Source organism: Diabrotica undecimpunctata, chromosome 5 (genome assembly GCF_040954645.1).
Source record: "Diabrotica undecimpunctata isolate CICGRU chromosome 5, icDiaUnde3, whole genome shotgun sequence".
Classification (NCBI taxonomy): Eukaryota; Metazoa; Arthropoda; class Insecta; order Coleoptera; family Chrysomelidae; genus Diabrotica; species Diabrotica undecimpunctata.
The window spans coordinates 3920032-3942747 of NC_092807.1; the positions used below are offsets into that span (position 1 = coordinate 3920032).

General features: G+C 32.0%; 4 protein-coding genes across 6 annotated transcripts; 2 read left to right on the top strand and 2 right to left on the bottom strand.

The window, feature by feature from the left end:
- Positions 1–5842: 5842 nt before the first annotated feature.
- LOC140440938 (uncharacterized) lies at positions 5843–6391 on the bottom strand. Its single transcript, XM_072531289.1, has one exon. The coding sequence runs from the start codon at positions 6389–6391 to the stop codon at positions 5843–5845; it is 549 nt and encodes a 182-aa protein (XP_072387390.1).
- Positions 6392–8967: 2576 nt separating this feature from the next.
- On the top strand, positions 8968–14005 carry LOC140440500 (uncharacterized). Its single transcript, XM_072530889.1, has 3 exons — positions 8968–9825; positions 9971–10117; positions 13866–14005. The coding sequence occupies exons 1-3, from the start codon at positions 9066–9068 to the stop codon at positions 13952–13954; spliced, it is 996 nt and encodes a 331-aa protein (XP_072386990.1). The 5' UTR covers positions 8968–9065; the 3' UTR covers positions 13955–14005.
- A 2287-nt stretch (positions 14006–16292) lies between these two features.
- On the bottom strand, positions 16293–18039 carry REG (proteasome regulator gamma). Of its 2 annotated transcripts, none has more exons than XM_072531362.1 (4): positions 17884–18039; positions 17306–17656; positions 16756–16909; positions 16293–16700 (listed from the first exon to the last, which is right to left on the bottom strand). In XM_072531362.1, the coding sequence occupies exons 1-4, from the start codon at positions 17899–17901 to the stop codon at positions 16492–16494; spliced, it is 732 nt and encodes a 243-aa protein (XP_072387463.1). In that variant the 5' UTR covers positions 17902–18039; the 3' UTR covers positions 16293–16491. The 2 variants fall into 2 exon arrangements, with proteins under 2 accessions (XP_072387463.1, XP_072387462.1); XM_072531361.1 differs by lacking the exon at positions 17884–18039 and adding an exon at positions 17736–17856.
- A 261-nt stretch (positions 18040–18300) lies between these two features.
- LOC140440994 (pyridoxine-5'-phosphate oxidase-like) lies at positions 18301–20143 on the top strand. Of its 2 annotated transcripts, none has more exons than XM_072531364.1 (6): positions 18301–18497; positions 18904–19060; positions 19212–19311; positions 19365–19418; positions 19577–19776; positions 19896–20143. In XM_072531364.1, exons 1-6 carry the CDS (start codon positions 18485–18487, stop codon positions 20059–20061), a joined length of 690 nt encoding a protein of 229 aa, XP_072387465.1. In that variant the 5' UTR covers positions 18301–18484; the 3' UTR covers positions 20062–20143. The 2 variants fall into 2 exon arrangements, with proteins under 2 accessions (XP_072387465.1, XP_072387464.1); XM_072531363.1 differs by lacking the exon at positions 18301–18497 and adding an exon at positions 18551–18731.
- Positions 20144–22716: the final 2573 nt, after the last annotated feature.

Sequence of the window (22716 nt, forward strand, 5' to 3'; positions counted from 1 at the left end):
CGTACATTTTCAATTTAATGCTAGTTTGTTCTTATAATCTTTTAAACGTGTCGAAGGCTTTTTAAAAATCTACATATAAATGCTACATGCGTTTATAGGTTTCTAGTAAAATTCTCTTCGTGTCATCTCTTCTCTTGAAGACATTGTTTTCAGTAAAAATTATTTTTGATTCGAATGTAATTTACCCGTCTTTTCTTGGACCTGCCACAATCTCTATTCGATTGTCATGGTCCTCACTCGATCACTAGACGAACCCCTCTCAGTTTATACTGATCACATTCCCAGAAAGATCAAAAAGGTAAAAAAAATTATCAGAGATTTTAAAAATATTACAAATTATTTAATGTTTTATTCCATTTACTTAATTCTAGTATGATTTAGACCAAAATTTTATGGAATTCTTGGAAAAGTACTGATAGAGTTACCAATGTTTTTCAAAACTCTCTAGAAGAACGATACATGCTTTATTTTTGTATTAAAAGTGTTGTTCTTTTTGATAAAACCAGTTTAATATGTTTTACTCTACAATGTCTAAATTGTCATTAGAAATAAAGCAGATACACATAAACCATTAGAAGAATTTTATTTTCTAGTAACAAAAAACAAAATAATTTACATAAATTTTTAATAACTTGTATTTTGAATTGCGACCTGGAAGTCACAACCTATTATAAAGTACAACTTCATAAAAACGATAAAAAACTTCTCAAAACGATAAATAAATTGCTAGACTTTAGACAGAAATATGCAAATGGTCATAGTAATTTGAAAAACATTGGAACGTGTTTATAGGTTTCTTCTATTAAGCATATAATGCTTTAGCATTTTCCAATAAAGTATTTCCAAGTATATTAGAGTTTGTTATTATTACGATATTTATTATTTATTACGATTGTTTATATAATTAAGCAATAAGGTAGTTGTATGAAAAATAAAATCATTTTTATGTGTGTTAATATTGTTTTTTATTTAACCTCGTCATCATACAGTCTTCAGTGCCCACTAATGAACTTGGGTATCCTCACTTAACTCCAGTGGCGATATCCAGTTCGTTAGCTTCTTGTTTGTAACAAGTTTGGTTATTTCCTTGTTGACATGTATTACTAATTTTCCTATCACAATTAGATGTCACTATCTACTGAAAACTTATGCAAAACACTCATGGCTTGGACTATTACTCTTCAATTAGATTGAACACGAAATCTGGACACAGAAATCCCTTCTCAGTGATTAAAATATTGGAATACTTTGCACCGTTCACAAAAAGAGAGATATCTTTGAATGCTCTAATCACAGAGGAATTACGGTTCTAAATGCAGCTTTTACAGGTAATAAATCGAGATTTTATCGCATTCCGAAAATTTGCAAATCCGCAATATTTGCAATTTTTAATTAGTAACAATTGAGTGCTAAAAATGTATTTCTATTTTTTGCTGCATATCTTACCCATCATTATAGACTAGGCGGGATCTGTAGAAATTCAGACCATAATGGACATTTTCCATAGGAAGCTATTTTTTTGCTGGAATCCCTTCAGGATGTGCCCAATATAGATAATCACGATATGCGCCAGTCGCAAACCCTGTGCTAAATTTTTTATTTAACAAAATCTGAAAACAATTGAAAATTTCTCATTTTTTTGCTCCTATTTTCGTTTATAATTCGGAAAATATTGATCCTAGGGAAAAAATTATAGGAAGTTAAAAGTTTCCTTATTCAATTTTACCCAATATTTCGTTAGCTAGAAATTGAAAATTTAATGTTTATTGTTTAAAAAGTAGCAATAATTGGAAAAAAAAAGTACAAAAAATGAGGTTAATCCTTTAACTGTTTTCGACTTTCTAAACTTGACTTACAAGCTCCATATTCCGCCTAGAAAAACTTTTTAATATGTTTAAAACGTGTGCTAAATTTTGTTAAGATTGGTTGGATAGGTTTTGCATAATAATTTTGCAATCCAGCCTACTGCAAAAAAAATCGCAAATTTTCAAATTTATAGTAGGCCCTAAATAAGGCTCTCAGATAGTTGCAAATTTTTTTACAAATAAAAGAAGGCTCAAACTTTCAAACGCTTTTTATAAAATTTAAATCGGTTTACTAACAGAGCCTAGAAGATTTTTTAAAGTTTTAAACAATTTTTAGGTTTGTAAACAAATTGAATACCTTTACGAGCTTTAAACATATCAATTTCAAAATTTATACACTTAAAGAACATTAAAAGACGCTTCTTAAAAAAAAAACATTCGGCTTACTGGTTACTGAGATATTGAAGGTCAAAGTTGGCATAGATTTGCCGTGTAACCATAAGTGATAGAGGGCTCGCTTTTAAACAAATACCCTCGTCTTGTCAAGTAATTTTTACATGAAAAGTAACAATTTACTTCAATTTATAAATTGCAAGCTCAAAAAAAATGCATGAAGAGAAAATGCAATTACTTTTATATATTTTATATATTATTTGGGAAAATACAAATTTCCCAATTTGCAATTAAAAATGGTATTTGAAAATATGATATTTAAAATCCTTCTCGTCCGAGACATCGATTCAAAAAAAAGAGCAAAATTGGTTAAAAAAAAAACAGGATGCCGAGATAATGAAATTTTTAGCGCGCCCTATGATTTTCAACTCGCCGATTCACATTTCAAGTGAATGTCCCCCACCACCTCTCATGCATTTCGAGCGACATTTTACTCGAAAACGGTTTTTTATTTGTCTTTTTTATGGATGTTGCCATGAAGCTTATTACGTAAAACTTTTCATATAAGAAGTACTTGACAAAACTAGGGTAACGAGCCCTCTATCACTTATGGTTACACGGCAAATATATGCCAACTTTGACCTTCAATATCTCGGCAACCAGTAAGCAGAATGTATCTGTTTTTTTTTTTAAGAAGCGTCTTTTAATGTTCTTTAAGTGTATAAATTTTGAAATTGATATGTTTAAAGCTCGTAAAGTTATTCAATTTGTTTATAGGCTTAATATATATAAAAAATGTTTAAAACTTTAAAAAAATTTCTAGGCTCTCCTAGTAAACCGATTTGAATTTTACAAAAAGCGTTTGAAAGTTTGAGCCTTCCTTTATGTGCAAAAAAATTTGCAACTATCTGAGGGCCTTATTTGGGGCCTACTATAAATTTGAAAATTTGCGATTTTTTTCCAGTAGGCTGGGTTGCAAAATTATTATGCAAAACCTATCCGACCGATCTTAACAAAATTTAGCACACGTTTTAAACATATTAAAAGGTTTTTCTAGGCGGAATATAGAGCTTGTAAGTCAAGTTTAGAAAGTCGAAAACATTTAAAGGATTAACTTCATTTTTTTGTACTTTTTTTCCAATTAATACCTTTTTTTTTTAACAATAAACATTAAATTTTTAATTTCTAGCTAACGAAATATTGTGTAAAATTGAAAAATGAAACTTTTAACTTCTTATAATTTTTTCTCTAGGATCAATATTTTCCGAATTATAAACGAAAATAGGAGCAAAAAAATGAGAAATTTTCAATTGTTTTCAGATTTTGTTAAATAAAAAATTTAGCACAGGGTTTGCAACTGGCGCATATCGTGATTATCGATATTTAGCATATCCTGAAGGGATTCCAGCAAAAAATAGCTTCCTATGGAAAATGTCCAATCCAAAACAGATCCCGCCTAGACTATTATAGTAGTTTCAAAGTTATTCAATTTGTTTATACTAGAGATCTATTTGTGAATTACTCAGAAAATTACGAAGATATTAACTCTATGTGAAACGTATGAAAATTGAAGAGTTGTACCATCAATCTGTACCATAAAATGTGAAAATAAATTATTGTCAAAACAAACTAAATTCGATAAAATTGATATTTTAAAACCAGCATCAAATTTTGTTTAATGTAGTTCAAGATCTTTTATATTCTGAGCGTAGACCAGTGAAGCAAATTAAAAAGAAACACGATTGATCTCTCCACCACATTATCACTCATTCTACAGAAAGTTCATCATCACGTAGCGCTACAACCCTGGGTGGGTCTTGGCTGACTGTACAACTTTTTTCCAATTTGTTCGGTCTTCCATCAACCTAGGGTCAAATGGAATGTTCAATTTCCGGAGATCTGCTTGGATGTTATCTCTCCATCGCATTCTGGGACGTCCTAGTGGTCTTTTGCCTGTGGGAATCTCCTCCCATACCAGTTTTACGTTATGCAGTCTGTGCACGTGAGCTGCCCATCTTAGTCGCTGTGATTTAATTTCTTGGACAATATCGGCGTCATTGTAGAGTGCTTTTAATTCGATATTGGTTCTGATCTTATACTGGTTTGTGGTGATGTTATGGTGAGGTCCGAAAATTTTTCTAAGTATGTTTAAAACGTCTGAGCTTTTCTTCGTTTTATAGACTTCGATTTATAGATTTTGATCTTTGAACTTCTTATAAGATTTTTTGATTTTATGAGCTTATCCAGTGCGAATAGACAGCAGTTTGCAGATTGGATTCTGTCTTTTATTTCTTCAGTAACATCGTTGTCAGCTGTGATTACGGCCCCCAGATACTTAAAACGTTGTACTTGTTCGAAATTGAAGGTGTTGACCGTCACATTTTGTCCTATTCTGTCTCTTCGTGTCGTTCTATTTATACACATATATTTCGTCTTCTCTTCATTAATCTTCAGCCCTACTTCACTTGTTGCTCCTTCCACCCTGTTGAAAATATCTTTCGTTGATAGGATGGAGTCTCTAACCAGATCTATGTCATCTACATATGCGAGTAATAGCTTGGGACCTTGAACCGATAGCCATTCTGTTTTTATTTCGGCCGACCTCATGGCTTCCTCTAATACAAGGTTAAAAAGTAGTGGAGATAATGCATCACCCTGTTCGAGTCCACTGTTGATTTCGAAGCTGCCAGACAGTTTATTATTTACACGTACTTTAGATATTCCACCCTCCATACAGACTTTGGTCATCCGAATGAGTTTCTTTGGTATTGAGAACTCCGCCATGGCATTCTATACTTGGCTTCTTTCTACGTTATCATATGCCTGTCGAAAGTCTATGAAAAAATTATGTATGGGTCTGTTATACTCCCATCCCTTTTCTAGAAGTTGTCTCAGCGTGAATAGTTGATCTATTGTTGATCTGTTTGCCCTAAAACCGGCTTGATATTCGCCGAGGACATTTTCAACATATGGGATTAGTCTACTAAGAATGATGTTTGAGAAGGTTTTATATGCCGTGTTTAGGAGTGAAATTCCTCTATAATTCGCGCATTTTGTTTTGTCCCCTTTTTTGTGGATGAGCACTATTATGTTTTCCTTCCATCGTGCTGGTATCCTCTCTTCTAACCATATGTGCGTTATTAGCTGGTGGATTTGGCGACGTAGTGCGTCTCAGCCATATTTCAGAAGTTCTGCTGGTATCTCGTCCGTACCCGGCGCTTTGTGATTTTTCAGCTTATTTAAGACCTTTTGGGTTTCTTCAAAGGAAGGATTTTTGACGGGTATATTCGCTATGATATAGATCTCTTCTTTGTGCTGTTCTTCCTGTATGATGTTTAGAAGGTCCCTAAAATACTTTTTCCATTCTTCAGTTACTTCTTTACCGTCGATTATCATACGGCCTTGATTGTCTCTCAGTGTATGGATGGAATTGGTTCTATGTCCTCTTTTCTCAGAGGAAATTGCTTTATAGGATTCTCTGGAGCCTGGTTTGGGCAGGTCTCTCTCCATAGCTTCATATTTTTGTTGTTCATAGTTTCTTTTCTTTGTGCGTATTATTTTTCTTGTTTCTTTTTGGCAGTCGTCATATTCCTTTTTTACTTTGGTCTATTTGCAGTTTTATACAAGTCCACATTGTTGCCTTTCTACCTACTCCTTCCAAAGATCTTGTCCGTTGTCTTGGTTATTATTTCTGCAGTCGTTTCCCATAGCTGTTCTATATCATTGTATTCTCTTTCAGAGTTAAAGGTTTGTTCAAGTTGTTCTCTATAGTTTTGTTTTTTCTCTGTATTGTGCATTTCGTTCATGTTCCATTGTGGGTTTATTGTTGTTTTATTGTATTTGTGGCTAGATATTCTGGATTTGACTTCTGCTCTGACTAAGTAATGATCTGTGTCTCCGTCTATTCCTCTCAGGCTTCTTACGTCTATAATATTGTTCCCATGACGGGCATCTACAATGATGTGGTCAATTTGGTTGCGCGTAATATGGTTGTTTGAGACCCAGGTTTGCTTATGGATGTCTTTATGCGGAAACATGGTTGACTTTATTAGCGTATTATTAACTGCTGCAGTTTCTGTGAGTCTTAAGCCATTGTCGTTGGATATATTGTGGAGGCTGTGTTTACCTATTGTGGGGTATAGGCTGGGCTCTTTGCCTATTTTAGCATTAAAGTCCCCGCAGAGTATGCGCATATCTTGTTTGAGAATCGTATCTATCTCTCTTTCTAGGGCATCGTGGAAGTCATTGTTGATATCTTCATCCTTCTCTTCCGTTGGTGCAGAAAGTTGCCAACAATAAATCAAACGAGAGCTGCATCAGCAAGAGAAAATGATTCAGAATTATCAGATGCTGAAGAATATTTCGATTAAAGAATATGTACTCAGTTATGTTGTTCTGTTTCGTGTGGCTGTTTAAGTTCAGTCATGAGAATATTTAATTGTTTTTTATTTTCGGAGGACATTTCACATAAGTCAATATTTTTGGTGAAAAGTTGTTATTTTTCGAAAGAATGAAAATTTTTTAATTTTCTTGTTTGCATTTATGAATATAGTACCTATATTATGACAAATGAAGACTATTTATTTATTTCTAATGAGATTTTTCTGCAACTACTTTCACAATCATCTTATTATCTCATTTTAAAGATTTATTGACTTACACCGATTGGCTTCTGAGGCATCAATTTATAGGAAATGTAATTATCAAAATTTCGAAAACTAGTAAGAGAATTCGCTAACTATCGGACCATCAATAGATAGTCATAGTCATAGTCATAGTCATCTTTATTGATCCTTTAAGACATTCAAAATAAATGTATAGGATACGTCACTACAGAATTTGGTATAAAAAAACATTAATGTGTATAATACAATATTCACAGTGTAAAAAAAAATTGACAAAACATAAAATATATAAAATAACATTTTTACAAGTAAAATATGAAGCTATTGCAGTTTGTCCTCAAGATATTCATTTATAGAATAATATGCTTTTCTTAAGAGTAAATCTTTAACATTTTTTTTAAATTTAGAGATAAGTGGTATTTCTTTCACAGTTTTTGGCAAATGATTGTATAAGGTCAGTCCCATATATCTGAAGCAATTTTGAAATTTGGATGTTCTGTGTTTAGGAACTCGTAAAGATTCAGCACTTCTTGTATTGTAGAAGTGATTGTCTGAATTTACTGGAAATGAATTGATTTCCTCTTTGACATAAAGTAAACATTTATAGATATATAGGCAGTAGAAAGTTAAAATTTGATGTTTAATAAAAACTGGTTTACAAGACTGTTGATAATCCAAATTAAAAATTTTACGGATAATTTTTTTTGGTTAATGAACACTTTGTTACTATCTACTGAGTTCCCCCACAAAATTACATTGTAGCACATGTGGCTGTAAGCAAGGCTATAATAAACGTTCATTAATGCCGAGATGGGTAGTGTGTTTTTAATTCTAGATATAGCATAAAAAGCTTTATTCAATTTCATGTTCACTGAATTCACTTGCTCTGACCATTTGAAATTACAATCAATGAATACACCCAAAAACTTTGTAGAGTGAGTGGAAGATAACATATTGTTTCTATCGTGGATGGTTAAGATATAGTCATATTTAAATGAGTTGTATGAATGAAAATAAATAATTTGCGTCTTGTCAATGTTTAATATTAGTCTGTTGGTATTACACCAGCGTATAAAGCAGTCAACAACAGTCTTCATTGTCATTTTTAATTCCTCTAGTGTACGTGCAGAGACTATTAACGAGGTATCATCAGCAAACATTGATATTATAAGTGCCCTTATGTGATCTGGTAGGTCATTAATAAAAATTAGGAATAAAAATGGTCCCAGCACGGATCCCTGTGGTACTCCTTTATTTGTCGTGTATGGTTCTGAGCTTGATTCTTTCATCTTAACAACACTCTTCCTGTCACTTAAGAAATTTATTATCCATTCTAGAAATATCCCTCTAAAACCAACGTTATATAATTTATTGCGAATAAATGTTATGTCTAAGCAGTCGAAAGCACGTGATATATCAAAAAATAGTCCTGCCACGTGGTTTCTACTATCTAATTCATCATAAATACGCTCAAACAAGCTGCATGCAGCCGTGAGTGTTGACTTTTTTGATCTAAAGCCGTGTTGGGTTGGAGTTAATAAATTGTATTCTTCTATAAAATTTAACATTCTGTTGTATACAACCTTCTCTATTACTTTTGAAATTATGCTAAGGACAGATACTGGTCTATAATTTGAAATATCATGAGGGTCATTCTTTTTGAAGATTGGAATAACTTTTGCCATTTTAAATATGGATGGAAATTGGCTGGTTGTTATTGAGAGATTAACTAAATGGGTTAAAGGAATCGATATATGATCACTTATCAGTTTTATTATTTTTACAGATATGTTATCAATACCAGTACTAGGCTTATTTTTTAGTTGATCGATTGTATTTTTTATTTCAATTGGTGTTACGGGTAAAAAGAAAAATGTTTTGTTACACATTTTTGAGGTAGTACAAGAAGAAGGTAACGATGTGCCAAAATGAGTTTGAAGATTGTATTCTGTAATTGTAGCAAAATAATTGTTTATAAATTTTCTCCTACACCTAACTTAACATAAACTTACTATTGTATAAATATGAGTCGTTAAAAGCAGCTTTAAAATGACATTCCCATAAACTTCAGTGTGGTATCATTCGTATCATTATAAGGTTATAGAAACTACTTAGTAAAACTAGATGTATTTTATAGTATTTACTTTGTTGACAGATCAAGACACCTTACTGACCGCGCGTAAGTTTGACACATTTTTCTCGAAGCATTGTATACCCGAAGAAGTACCTCCGGAACCATTAAATGCCAGACTCGCAGAGAGAAATACCTTCAAGACAGTCCTGGTCGTCGGAAAGTCTGACCAGTCCTGAAAAAATTTTAGTGAGAAAGTTTTTAAACCCGGCTATATACGTAGAAAAGCCAATAATGGCTCCCATGAGGAAGACCAGTCCGTTATCTGTAAATATTAGCGACAGCGACGAAGGATATATATCTTCTAGCAGGAGTGCGAGGACTCAGGTACTAACAGACAGATCTGTAAAAAGATGTACATGTATCAGCAATCCTGCTATCTGTCAATGTCAGTCGTCGAAATCGGAAAGTTGGGAAATTAACTCTACTCGATCTTCATCCAGTACGGATAGCCAAATTACAGTGAAATCCAAGAATTCCAAGAATTTACTGCTAGATATAGATAGCGAAATGAGGTTATCGCTGGGGTCGATCAACACCGACCGCACCATCAACCTGAACGTCAAAGAGAAGGAAGAAAGAATCAAGAACTGGCTGAAGAAGAAACAACAAGAACTTAAACGTAGAAAAGAGGAGGAAGAAAGAAAGAAGCAAGATGAGGAACAGCAGAAACAGTTACAGGCCCAACAGAAGCAAGAAAGTTATAACAGATGGAGAAGAGCCAAAAAACTTGAGGAAGAACGGATTAAAAAGGAAAGAGAAAGGATAGCAGAGGAAAGGGTGCGGTTGGCTGAGGAGAAACAAAGAAAACAAGCAGATAATGAGAAAAGGTTTCAATTGTGGTTGAAAGAAAAGAAGCAACAGGAGTTGGGTAAGTTTTAAGTCTCCTACAGCCATTAAATCTTCCAAATTATCAAATTAGAGCTTCTATTTTTCTGAAGAATCAGAATTTTACAGGATCATTATATTATTTATACGCAATTTTGATCGTACATTAATTTTCTCACTAATTTTAGAAAGAAAAATACAACAAAAGATGTGCCAGTTAAGAATATACGAAGAAAAGCAAAAGCGTATGGAAGAAAACGACAAAGCGTTCAATGATTGGTTGAGAATTTCGAAATATCGACAAAAACCGGTTCCACTAAACAAAGGATTGCAAAGTAAGAATCATAAGTATCTTCCATCATTATCATCAGCCTCTCTCAATCCACTGCTGGACATAAGCCTCCCCTGTTTGTCTTCAAAGTGTTCTATTTTGTGCTTGCTGCATCCAGTTTTTTGTTGTCTTTCGTAAGTCGTCTTGCCATCGTGTTGGTGGTCTTCCTCTGCTACATTTATCGGCTCTTGGTCTCCATTCAACTAGTTAGCGAGTCCATCTTCCGTCCTTCATTCTGGCAACGTGTCCAGCCCATTTCCATTTTAAGTTACAGCTTCTTTCAATGACGTCTATGACTTTAGTCTTACCTCGTAGATCAATAACAATAATAACAATATCTTTATTTTTAGAAAATAATATACATTCCGTGAACATAAAATTATTAAAAAAAAAACAGTGCCACAAACGAAAATATTATTTACTTATTCCTAACCGTTACATATACAAATAGTCCTCCACAGAATATGGCTCAAGAGCTACCAGTAATTTAAATATTTGATGTTTATACAAACTTAATCTTTCCTCCCTTTTAATAGGTTCAGGCAGTTTATTAAACAATTTGATGTAGCAATAAAGAGCGTTTTTTTCTGTTATACTTAACCTGTGTATTGGAATTTTATAATTATATAACCTGGTATTTACTATACTATTGGGCTCAAAGTTCCTAAAGAGTATTTTATTCTTATATAGAAACAGTAAGCATTCTTGAATAAATACAGCGTAAACTGTTAAAATAATATTACTCCTAAAATGCCCTCTACATGATTCCCTACTTTTTAAGTCAAACATAACTCTGATTATTTTTTTCTGAACCAGAAATACATTATTTATGTCCCTACTGTGGCCAAAATTTATTAGACCATATCTAAATTTTGATTCAAAATTAGCATGATACACTGTTTTTAATGAGTTACTATTCATGTATTTTTTTTAGAACTCTAAAACTGTAAATCACTTTACTCAAAGACATACATAATTGGTCAACATGTTTATCCCAACATAAAAAACTGTCAATATATAATCCTAAAAATTTGGTACTGCTGCTAATATTTAAAGTGACATTATTTACAATAATACTGTTTGGCATATCTGAATGTGCATAATTTGTCTTAAACAAAAGAAGATCTGTTTTATTTTGATTTAAAACCAACCTATTCATAGAAAACCAGTCTTTAGCTTTCTGGAACTCTAAACTAGCATTAACGCTTTACCACTGACTAAAATGTTTGTATCATCTGCATAATTTGTTATGCTGGAAGTAGTATTAGCCACTAGACCATGAAGATCATTGATATAAATCACAAACAGTAAAGGACCAATCACACTTCCTTGTGGTACTCCAATATTGATAGTGCTTTCAGATGAGATGCCTATTTCAGTGTTTTTATGTATTTTTACTAAATGTCTCCTATTTGCCAAGTAGGACTTAAACCAGTTCAATGCTGGTCCACGTATACCATATTTCTCCAATTTATCAAATAATAGGTCATGCACTAAACAGTCATATGCCTTTGATAGGTCCAAAAAGAGACCCAAAGCCATATGACCAATCTCAGTACATTTCAAAATATCCCAAACAAATTGAAAAATCGCAGTCTGAGTTGATTTTCCCTGTTGATAACCATGCTGATTTGCACTAATAATATGACATTTTGTTAAAAATTCTGTTATCCGCCTATACATAGTCATTTCTAAGATTTTTGAAAAGGAACATAGAAGGCTAATTGGTCTATAGTTATTAATTAATTTAGGATCACCCTTTTTGTAAACAGGTGTTACTATGGCAGTTTTCAGGCATTCAGGAAATACACCAGATTTTAGTGAATTATTTATGATTGTAGTGAGAGGATTCACTATCTCCTTTATACAAAGTTTAAGGATTTTAGTGGGTATTTCATCAATTCCACAACACATTTTGTTTTTTAAATTTTTAGTTATATCCATAATTTCAGTTTCTGTCACAGGTGCGACAAACACTGAATTTATGTTACTTGCAATGTTGTCTTTATATTCAGTGTATTGTAATTGAGATAAAGTGTTATTTAAAGTAGTATTTAAGTGGATCATGTATTTATCAGCAATCTCTTGAGGACTACCCTCTACTTTTATTGAATTTACACTTTTTAATTGACCATTAATTTCACTAACAATTTGCCACATGCATTTATTTTTGTTGGCAGCTTCAGACATCCTGTTTTCATATAGCTTTGATCGTTTTGTTATTAGTTTCTTATTATATTCTTTTTTTACCTGTCTATAGGAATCATAGAATTTATGGTTAACTCTGCTCATTGTAAACAAGATGTCTAAACGAGTCTTATATTCTATTATCTCTGGATCATCTCTTTTATTAAGGCCTTTTTTACGTTGCCTAGAATCTAACTTTTTAAAAGGAAAGCACTGATTGAATATATACAGAAACTGATTTAAGAAAGTATTCCATTGATCATTTACACATTTGTAACTTAAATTAAGCCAGTCATGATTATGTAATTTACTTATAAAGGTTTCAATATTATTTGTACTAAAATGTCTTTTCATTTCAAGAGTATTCATTTCTGCTTCCTCTACTTGAAAAGTTAATTTTTGGGCAGAATGATCAGAGCGTGCAAGACTTCTACTGACACATATGATTGCATATTTGTTAGTATGTTATCTATACAAGTTTTAGATGTGGCAGTTACTGTAGTGTAGTCTTCAATTACATGACAAATATTATATGAGTTAATTAACATACAAAATTTTACTTTATCTAATGTGTTATTCTTAAGATCGATATTGAAATCTCCCCCTATAATTATAATTGTGTTTTCTATTATAATTCTTCCCAGCATAATATCAAATTTGTTTAAAAAAACTGCCAGATCGCTACCTGATGGTCTGTAAACTGATGCTATAATGAGTTTGTTATTACCTATATTAGCTTCGCATACAGCACACTCTATTACCCTATCTACTGATAACCCTTGTATATCCTTTCTTTCCTGGCCAATGATGTCTTTACTAAGATATATAACTGTTCCTCCATGTTCGTTCACATTATTTCTATGACTATGACTAGCTGTCAGCACAAAATTGTTAATTCCATATTCACTTAATTCTTCTTTAGTTTTCCAATGTTCTGTTGTGCATAATATTTTACAGTCACTGTTGTTTGTTAGAAGTTCTTCTATTTCATCAATACAATTTCCTATGGATTGGAGGTTCTGGTGGATGATACTTATATTCTTTGCTCGTGTGACTGTGTTTTGTATTTCAATTTCCTTGTGTTGATGTGTCTTGTGCTCTCTATTTTCTCCTATGAAAAAATTTCCACCTCGGTTATCTAGAAAATCCTTATGACGATGCATCTGGAACCTTTTTATGCCAACACCATTAGGCCAAAACTCTGGTTTATACATGTCATCCTTATATTCAAAGGGAGCCGATACAACAAATCTCTTCAACATAATTTCTTGACTTGGCAATTCCTTCACCATAATAGACTTGTTGCATTTTCCTCTTTTCTATTAGAAATTTACATATCTCCTCTTGTTTTGTTGTTCTCTTCATTCTATACAAGTATAGCCACACTGATGATCTTAATCATAATGAACGCACCCTTACGTTCAAAACTGTTATGATTTGATTGTTGTGATAAGTGTGTATGTTTTGACAACTTTTTTTAATTAATTTATTGATATTATGAACATTTTAAAAATAATTCGATTTGTAGATAATATTGCTTATGTATCATTAATGATATTTTTTAGGTTTGTGTTCTTCCACTTCAATCACGTACATCAATCCAAAGCCTTGGGTCCCGAACGTAAACAACGAGCAAGAAATAGCCTCAAAATAACCTTCTCGATGATTTTTTTTTAAGGAACTAAATAAAGAAATCGTAAAACCATTGTCACCTTTTTTTAAAAATTATTGATTGAATTCAAGAGTTTAATACAAAGAATTTTTATCACTCGATAAGATGAAGTATTTTAAGCGTTTTTTTACGGCATTACTCTGGCACTGGAATCGCACATGACTCTCCATCTAGTACTTCCAGCACTTTTCTCATACTAGCTTCTCGCTATTTCTAGTATATAGCCATGGACTTGACACCTATGATGTCATGTCACCTTCACCATGGCGTGGACCATCTCGATCTTTATCCTTTCTGCCACTAGAAGTCTTCTATTTATGTCCTCATCCACTTCCACAATACAAATACTTTCTCCCCTGTTTTCCTTATTTTCCAACTACTTAACACTTCCTCCCTGTCAGCAAACTTCTTCACCGATTCGATAATATATTTTTTGTGGTTGGACACCACCTTGTCTTGAAATTAATGGGTGTGTTCAGACGACCTCACTGGCTGACTTTAAGGCGGCTTAGATCTGGGAGACAAAAACTTCTGAACGCATTTGTCTCGACATTTCATTTCGTGTTTGACTTTTCGACGAATATAATCTCAATATTTACATAAATATTCTCTTTCAGTAGGTATTAGGAAGAAACTTTTAATTAGGTCTAATTGTTCTACAGGGTAGAGTTTGTTCCCGTTTTAACTTCTCTAACAAAGGTATGGAGGTAAAATAGTTATCAAAGTAAATTATTCTTTGCTTTTCCCATTCTTCTTCGATAATGTACAGGACTACACAAGTTCCTAGTCCAAAGTCTTTATACTTCTCTTCAACTTTGCTGTTTTGTTGGGATTGTACTGCTTTAGAGAGCTTCGTCCCTTGAAAAGTATCATGGATTTGTCAACCCAAAGTTCAAGAGTTCCTTTATAATTTTTTGAAAAATTTTCGTTGAATTTGTCTATCATATGCTTTATTTTGTACAATTTATCTTTATAATAGAATAGAATAGAAATATATGCAACTAGAAGAGAAGGGACTTTTGGAGAGGCAACGGAATAGTAGTTTGCGTAACTTTCCCTTGATTTTTGCAGGTGAATAATTCTTTCCGAAGTAAAAAAGGACCTAAAAGCAGCAAGATCAGCTTCGACATCAGTTGAACCAATTCCATAGGCATCGTTAAATTCTGGAAGAATTTTTCGTAGATCTTCAGTCTTAGTGGGAAGTCCTTCGGAAATCAAACAGTTTAACGCTTGTGTTGGTGAATCCTTCATAACATACAGCAGATTGGTCGTGTAGAAAAGCAAGATGTAGTTAAATGGCTCTCAAGATATCCGGTTCCCTTAATCTTGCTAGAAGATATTGACTGTTCGAGTTATTGGTTAATCTAACGTTTGGTGGGGTAAAAGTATCCAGATTTATCAATGGTTTTAAAGTTCCATCTTTAGTTTTTGTGTTAATGTTAGTAATGTCATTTATATGAATATTGCTCAATAGCAACAAATGTCTTTACTCATTGCAGATGGAACAATATCTGTTTTTAAATCTTTGCTATTAGACCAATAATGCCTCCAATTTGGTATAAAGATGTCAGTTCCAGTTTCAAAAAAGCAAAATTATCATCTAATGTATGTGTTGGGTACATGTATTCTGGAAATACAGTAGTGAATTCTCTTTTATGCCACTTTCTGTCTACAATTATCTCGTTCTGATGACTCAACTTAATTTCATCCATTGAATTTATCTCGATATCTTCTTATGTACCATTTTCTATGGACTGAGCCACATCTACATCTAGTGTACTTAAATTTTCTGGTACAGCATTGTTAGAATTACTTAACACCTCATCATCATTATAAGATTTTTTGTCAGTTTGGAAACTATCACCAATAGAAAGATTACTTCCAAATGCCTGACGGTACTTTTAAGTCTCTAACGAAAAGTTAATTATTTGTTAAAAGTAAATGCTTACTTTTTCAGTCAAATGCTTAGTCTACAATATTATAACTTTTATCTATATTATACTTATATTTTTAATTAATTGGCACAAGTGTTACAAATAACAAAACATATAGCTGTAGTTAGATTATGCACTAATATCGTCATCATTTTTGAGCTAAAATAATGTTGCTGGTTGATTAAAATTAACATCTATTATTCTCTAAGATGTACTTTACAGTACACAGAGGAAAAAATCAAAGTAAATATACAGAAATGTTTTAGACGACATATTTTTAAGTAAGTACCATAAAAAGTAGAAGTACTGCCCGTCAACTAAGAGTTAAATATTGCTGATACTTCTTGATACCTTTGTTAGGGAATGGTGGAATGAAACAAATAGTCTGAGACTTCCGCCTATTTTTATTGTCAAAAAATGTTTGGTGAACAACTACCCTAAGACAAAAATAATATACATGAAAATGTCAACTCAAGTCTTAAGAAAATATGTTTACTTTTAGAAAACCTTCCATACATGCCAGATACTCCAACTAGTTAATGTTTAATAATAAATTTAATACGACATAATGAATTTTTATTGATTCTAGTACAAAGATTCGGTGGCATTTGAAGGTCTGGGCTTCTTAATTTTGTCGAGATTTTTAAGAACAATGTCATGCAGGGCACAGTATCTGTTCCTAATTTCAGACATCACTAACCATAAGCTAAGATACTCTTTTTCGTCAAGTTCTTGTACTGATTTTCTGTAGTCTTCTATGTGAGGGTACTTAGCTACTTTCGAAATTAATTTACCTAAAAAATACTTGATTAAATACTGTCATGAACATCAAGGTTTTACTTGACTCACCTCTGGAAACGTAATACCGGGAAATTTGATCAAAGAACGCAGCAGCTTCAGATTCCACCGACTGCACTTCAGCCAATGTGTCTTCTTGAATGGATACACCAAAGTTGTTACCGTCTTCAATTTTTGGAATCATAAAGGAAATCCACATTTTAATCTACAATATAAACAAATTCTTAAGTATAATTATCAAATATAAAGATATGAAAAGTATCGACCAACTGATGTCTTGCAGAAAAATCATATTCAAAAGATGACAAAAACATAAAAAATATCCCAAAAACTATTTGAAATGATCATTTTTTATATCATTATAAAACCAAATTATTATTTAACTAGAAAAAGATCAAATTTAAAGCAAATATTTCAAAAAACCATATCATGTTAAAAACCTAGACAGCAACATCAAAAAATTTAAACAAAATATGAACATTATAATCCATTAGGGAAGAAAATTCATTATTCATCTAGAAATAGACCAAATTTAATAAAAACTTCAAAAACAATCATTGTGATACCCAAAAATATAATTCAAGTAAATGTTTTTGCATACCAGATTTGAGTCTTCTACGAGTTTCCTAATGTGAGGTTTGACTTGTTCTATCAACTCTACTATATTTTTGTTGGTTGAAACTACACCAGTAGGTAGAATCATAACTTTAGTGCCATCCTGGTTTAGGCTGGGGTCAAGTTTAGCCTTTTTTGCAACTGGCTGGTCACTGTGACTGTTCAAGATGATTGGATCTGGTATTGGTATGTTTAAGTCTTGATGAACATCATTGAAGCTTCTGTTTTTAAAGCGAGACGTTTCGAGGATAGTGTTCAATTTTACTATAGTTTCTGGAAATCCTTTGAGTACTAATGATTCAGCCTGTTTCTTTACTTCTTCTTTGTATTCTTGTACCTACAAAAATGATATAATTACTAACAGTAATCAGATATAGTACATTATTGTTAATATTTGAAATTAGTCGAAAACTTGCCAGAATAAGACTGGAATCTTTACAGCTAAACCACATTTTCATAGAGGCTTTTTGAGGACATGAAATGACATTTGTAACGTTAAACTCATAAGTCGACTTGAGACAAAACAAAGTTTATTTAGTAACTACTTACTAAACAGCAACTTACTTTTACAGATTCAGCCATAATAATCTGCTACTGCACACTCCACACTTGTAAATCTTTTAATAATGACAAATTACACAAACTTAACCTAAAAACTATACTGAATAACTTAACGTGTTTGGAGAAAGGAAGTTAGCCGCAGAAAACGCTTGAAGTTTTAAGCATAAGGAAATAAATATATCTGTTCTCTTTGTCATTTTAAACCATGAAAAAAGAGATAACTAAATACGCTATGAATTTTTACCAAAATCCCATTAATTAAAAAAATAATAACAATATCGGAAATGTGAATAAATAAAAATTAATGAATGGACTCAAAAAATGAACCATAAACACTATGATACTATATAATAGTTTTAAAAAATTAGAGATTGAATTGTACAACCAGGACTGAAGTCGTATAATTGGTTGCCTACTTTAAAGAAATTATTTCAGAAAGACATTTTAATATCAACACAAACAAAGTTTACAATGATAATTCCTTGTCTAAGATGATAATAATCAATATACTAAATTATGCAATTCGTTTAATATTATTGCATACTTGTTGAGATAAACTTCTGGCTTTACTTGGTTGTGATCAAAGGTTATAGTTGCTGACAATATGGATTTAAGTGGTAAGTGTCTATACGTTTATGACTTTTCTTACTTTCTTACTTTTCTGCAGGTTTAAATAAAAAAAATGTTAAGCACCTGAGATTTTTATCTGTACAAACAATAACAATACTATACTTCAAAACAACAGCCATGTTAAAAGCATAATTGTTACGGTAATTTTGAGATATTAAAGGGCAAAATGTTGACAATTCTGGCCCAAAATAAAATATTTTTTCGTGTACTTAACCTAATGGGTAATTAAATAAAATATTTTACAGTATACTGTCACAATACTTAAGGTTATAAAAGAATTTTGATTCATCAAATAAGCTATCAGTTGTTTATGAATTTAAAGCAGTTACAGAAGCACTCTAGATAATCTAATACAGTTTAAATACCTGAATATCTACAAATTATCTGTTTTAGGAATGAGAGCCAGTTACAATAGCAAATTGGTATCCTTCTTAGAAAAGGACATTGAAATTAAAGAACCATATAATCTGTTTGAGAGATGGTTTAAGTTGGTGAAGGATGATCCAAGAACAGTTGAAGCAAATGCAATGTGTGTGTCAACAGCAACAAAGTAGGTGGTACTGGTAACAATATTTTAATTTTATATATAACAAATTATCAATGAATAATTACTGCCCAGGAAAATCTGCCCACAAATCATTATTCTTCTATAATCAAACTTCACCCATTATCATTTTTTGATTAAAATGTTTAATTTTTAGGGATGGATTTCCCTCTGCAAGATATTGCCTTCTTAAAGGATTTACTAAAGATGGTTTTATATTTTTCACACATTATACTAGCAGAAAAGGAAAAGAATTGGTAAGTTTTGGAATTTAGTAGTAAAGAATATTTGATACAATTTGTGTTTTTAGGAGGAAAACCCCCGTGCAGCTCTTACATTTTATTGGGATCACTTCAATAGATCAGTAAGTACATCTAAAATTGTTCAATAGTTAGTAACCTTAGATATCCCTATACTATTAATTTATGTTCAATATTTTAACTTTTGTATTAAAAGTTATTGTAAAAATGTAGAAAAGTAAATTTTTCAATTGCAGTTTTACCACTACATTAATTATTCTAGGTTAGGATCGAAGGTGATGTAGAAAAGTTACCATTTAGTGATGCAGATGAATATTTTAGTAAACGTCCATTCAGAAGCCAGATTGGAGCTCTTTGCAGTAACCAAAGTGTACCTGTTGAAGGACGCCACATATTAGAAGAAAAAGCTGAAGAACTAGCTAGTAAATACAAAGATGGGGAAGTACCAAGGCCACCTTTATGGTAATTTGTTGTTTTTTTATAACATCATGTGGATATCTGAAGACTTTTAATGTTTTGTTTGTTTGATCATGTATTATAGTGATATATGTTCTAACAATTGATATCCTTTTATTATTTAGGGGTGGTTATCTAGTAAAACCAAGGCGTTTCGAATTTTGGCAAGGTCAGACAGACAGAATTCACGATAGAATCATCTTTAGAAAACCTAATTGCCCAAATGAACCAGATGGTATTTTGACACATCCAGCTGAAGATGGTTGGATATATGAGAGGTTGAATCCCTAAACTATTATTTATTCCAAGATTTATTTTATCACAATTAGTGTAGTTGTCAAATTTTATTATAAGATTATATTAAAAATATACAAATTTGGAGTTTTGATTTGGCGATGACGATAGCACAAGTGGTTTTGCAGGGGAAAAGAAAAAAGTGTGGCTATACTTGTATAGAGTGAAGAGAACAACAAAACAAGAGGAGATATGTAAATTTCTAATAGAAAAGAGGAAAATGCAACAAGAGTCTATTATGGTAAAGGAATTGCCAAGTCAAGAAAATATGTTGAAGAGATTTGTTGTATCGGCTCCCTTTGAATATAAGGATGACATGCATAAACCAGAGTTTTGGCCTAATGGTGTTGGCATAAAAAGGTTCCAGATGCATCGTCATAAGGATTTTCTAGATAACCGAGGTGGACATTTTTCATAGGAGAAAATAGAGAGCACAAGACACATCAACACAAGGAAATTGAAATACAAAACACAGTCACACGAGCAAAGAATATAAGTATCATCCACCAGAACCTCCAATCCATAGGAAATTGTATTGATGAAATAGAAGAACTTCTAACAAACAACAGTGACTGTAAAATATTGTGCACAACAGAACATTGGAAAACTAAAGAAGAATTAAGTGAATATGGAATTAACAATTTTGTGCTGACAGCTAGTCATTGTAGAAATAATGTGAACGAACATGGAGGAACAGCTATATATCTTAGTAAATACATCATTGGCCAGGAAAGAAAGGATATACAAGAGTTATCAGTAGATAGGCTAATAGAGTGTGCTGTATGCGAAGCTAATATAGGTAATAACAAACTCATTATAGCATCAGTTTACGGACCATCAGGTAGCGATCTGGCAGTTTTTTTAAACAAATTTGATATTATACTGGGAAGAATTATGATAGAAAACACAATTATAATTATAGGGGGAGATTTCAATATCGATCTTAAGAATAACACATTAGATAAAGTAAAATTTTGTATGTTAATTAACTCATATAATATTTGTCATGTAATTGAAGACTACACTAGAGTAACTGCCACATCTAAAACTTGTATAGATAACATACTAACAAATATGCAATCATATGTGTCAGTAGAAGTCTTGCACGCTGGAATCTGTGATCATTCTGTCCAAAAATTAACTTTTCAGGTAGAGGAAGCAGAAACGAATACTCTTGAAATGAAAAGACATTTTAGTACAAATAATATTGAAACCTTTATAAGTAAATTACATAATCATGACTGGCTTAATTTAAGTTACAAATGTGTAAATGATCAATGGAATACTTTCTTAAATCAGTTTCTGTATATATTCAATCAGTGCTTTCCTTTTAAAAAGTTAGATTCTAGGCAACGTAAAAAAGGCCTTACTAAAAGAGATGATCCAGAGATAATAGAATATAAGACTCGTTTAGACATCTTGTTTACAATGAGCAGAGTTAACCATAAATTCTATGATTCCTATAGACAGGTAAAAAAAGAATATAATAAGAAACTAATAACAAAACGATCAAAGCTATATGAAAACAGGATGTCTGAAGCTGCCAACAAAAATAAATGCATGTGCCAAATTGTTAGTGAAATTAATGGTCAATTAAAAAGTGTAAATTCAATAAAAGTAGAGGGTAGTCCTCAAGAGATTGCTGATAAATACATGATCCACTTAAATACTACTTTAAATAACACTTTATCTCAATTACAATACACTGAATATAAAGACAACATTGCAAGTAACATAAATTCAGTGTTTGTCGCACCTGTGACAGAAACTGAAATTATGGATATAACTAAAAATTTAAAAAACAATGAGTTGTGGAATTGATGAAATACCCACTAAAATCCTTAAACTTTGTATAAAGGAGATAGTAAATCCTCTCACTACAATCATAAATAATTCACTAAAATCTGGTGTATTTCCTGAATGCCTGAAAACTGCCATAGTAACACCTGTTTACAAAAAGGGTGATCCTAAATTAATTAATAACTATAGACCAATTTGCCTTCTATGTTCCTTTTCAAAAATCTTAGAAATGACTATGTATAGGCGGATAACAGAATTTTTAACAAAATGTCATATTATTAGTGCAAATCAGCATGGTTATCAACAGGGAAAATCAACTCAGACTGCGATTTTTCGATTTGTCTGGGATATTTTGAAATGTACTGAGATTGGTCATAATATGGCTTTGGGTCTCTTTTTGGACCTATCAAAGGCATATGACTGTTTAGTGCATGACCTATTATTTGATAAATTGGAGAAATATGGTATACGTGGACCAGCATTGAACTGGTTTAAGTCCTACTTGGCAAATAGGAGACATTTAGTAAAAATACATAAAAACACTGAAATAGGCATCTCATCTGAAAGCACTATCAATATTGGAGTACCACAAGGAAGTGTGATTGGTCCTTTACTGTTTGTGATCTATATCAATGATCTTCATGGTCTAGTGGCTAATACTACTTCCAGCATAACAAATTATGCAGATGATACAAACATTTTAGTCAGTGGTAAAGACATGTCTGTTCTAAGCGTTAGTGCTAGTTTAGAGTTCCAGAAAGCTAAAGACTGGTTTTCTATGAATAGGTTGGTTTTAAATCAAAATAAAACAGATCTTCTTTTGTTTAAGACAAATTATGCACATTCAGATAT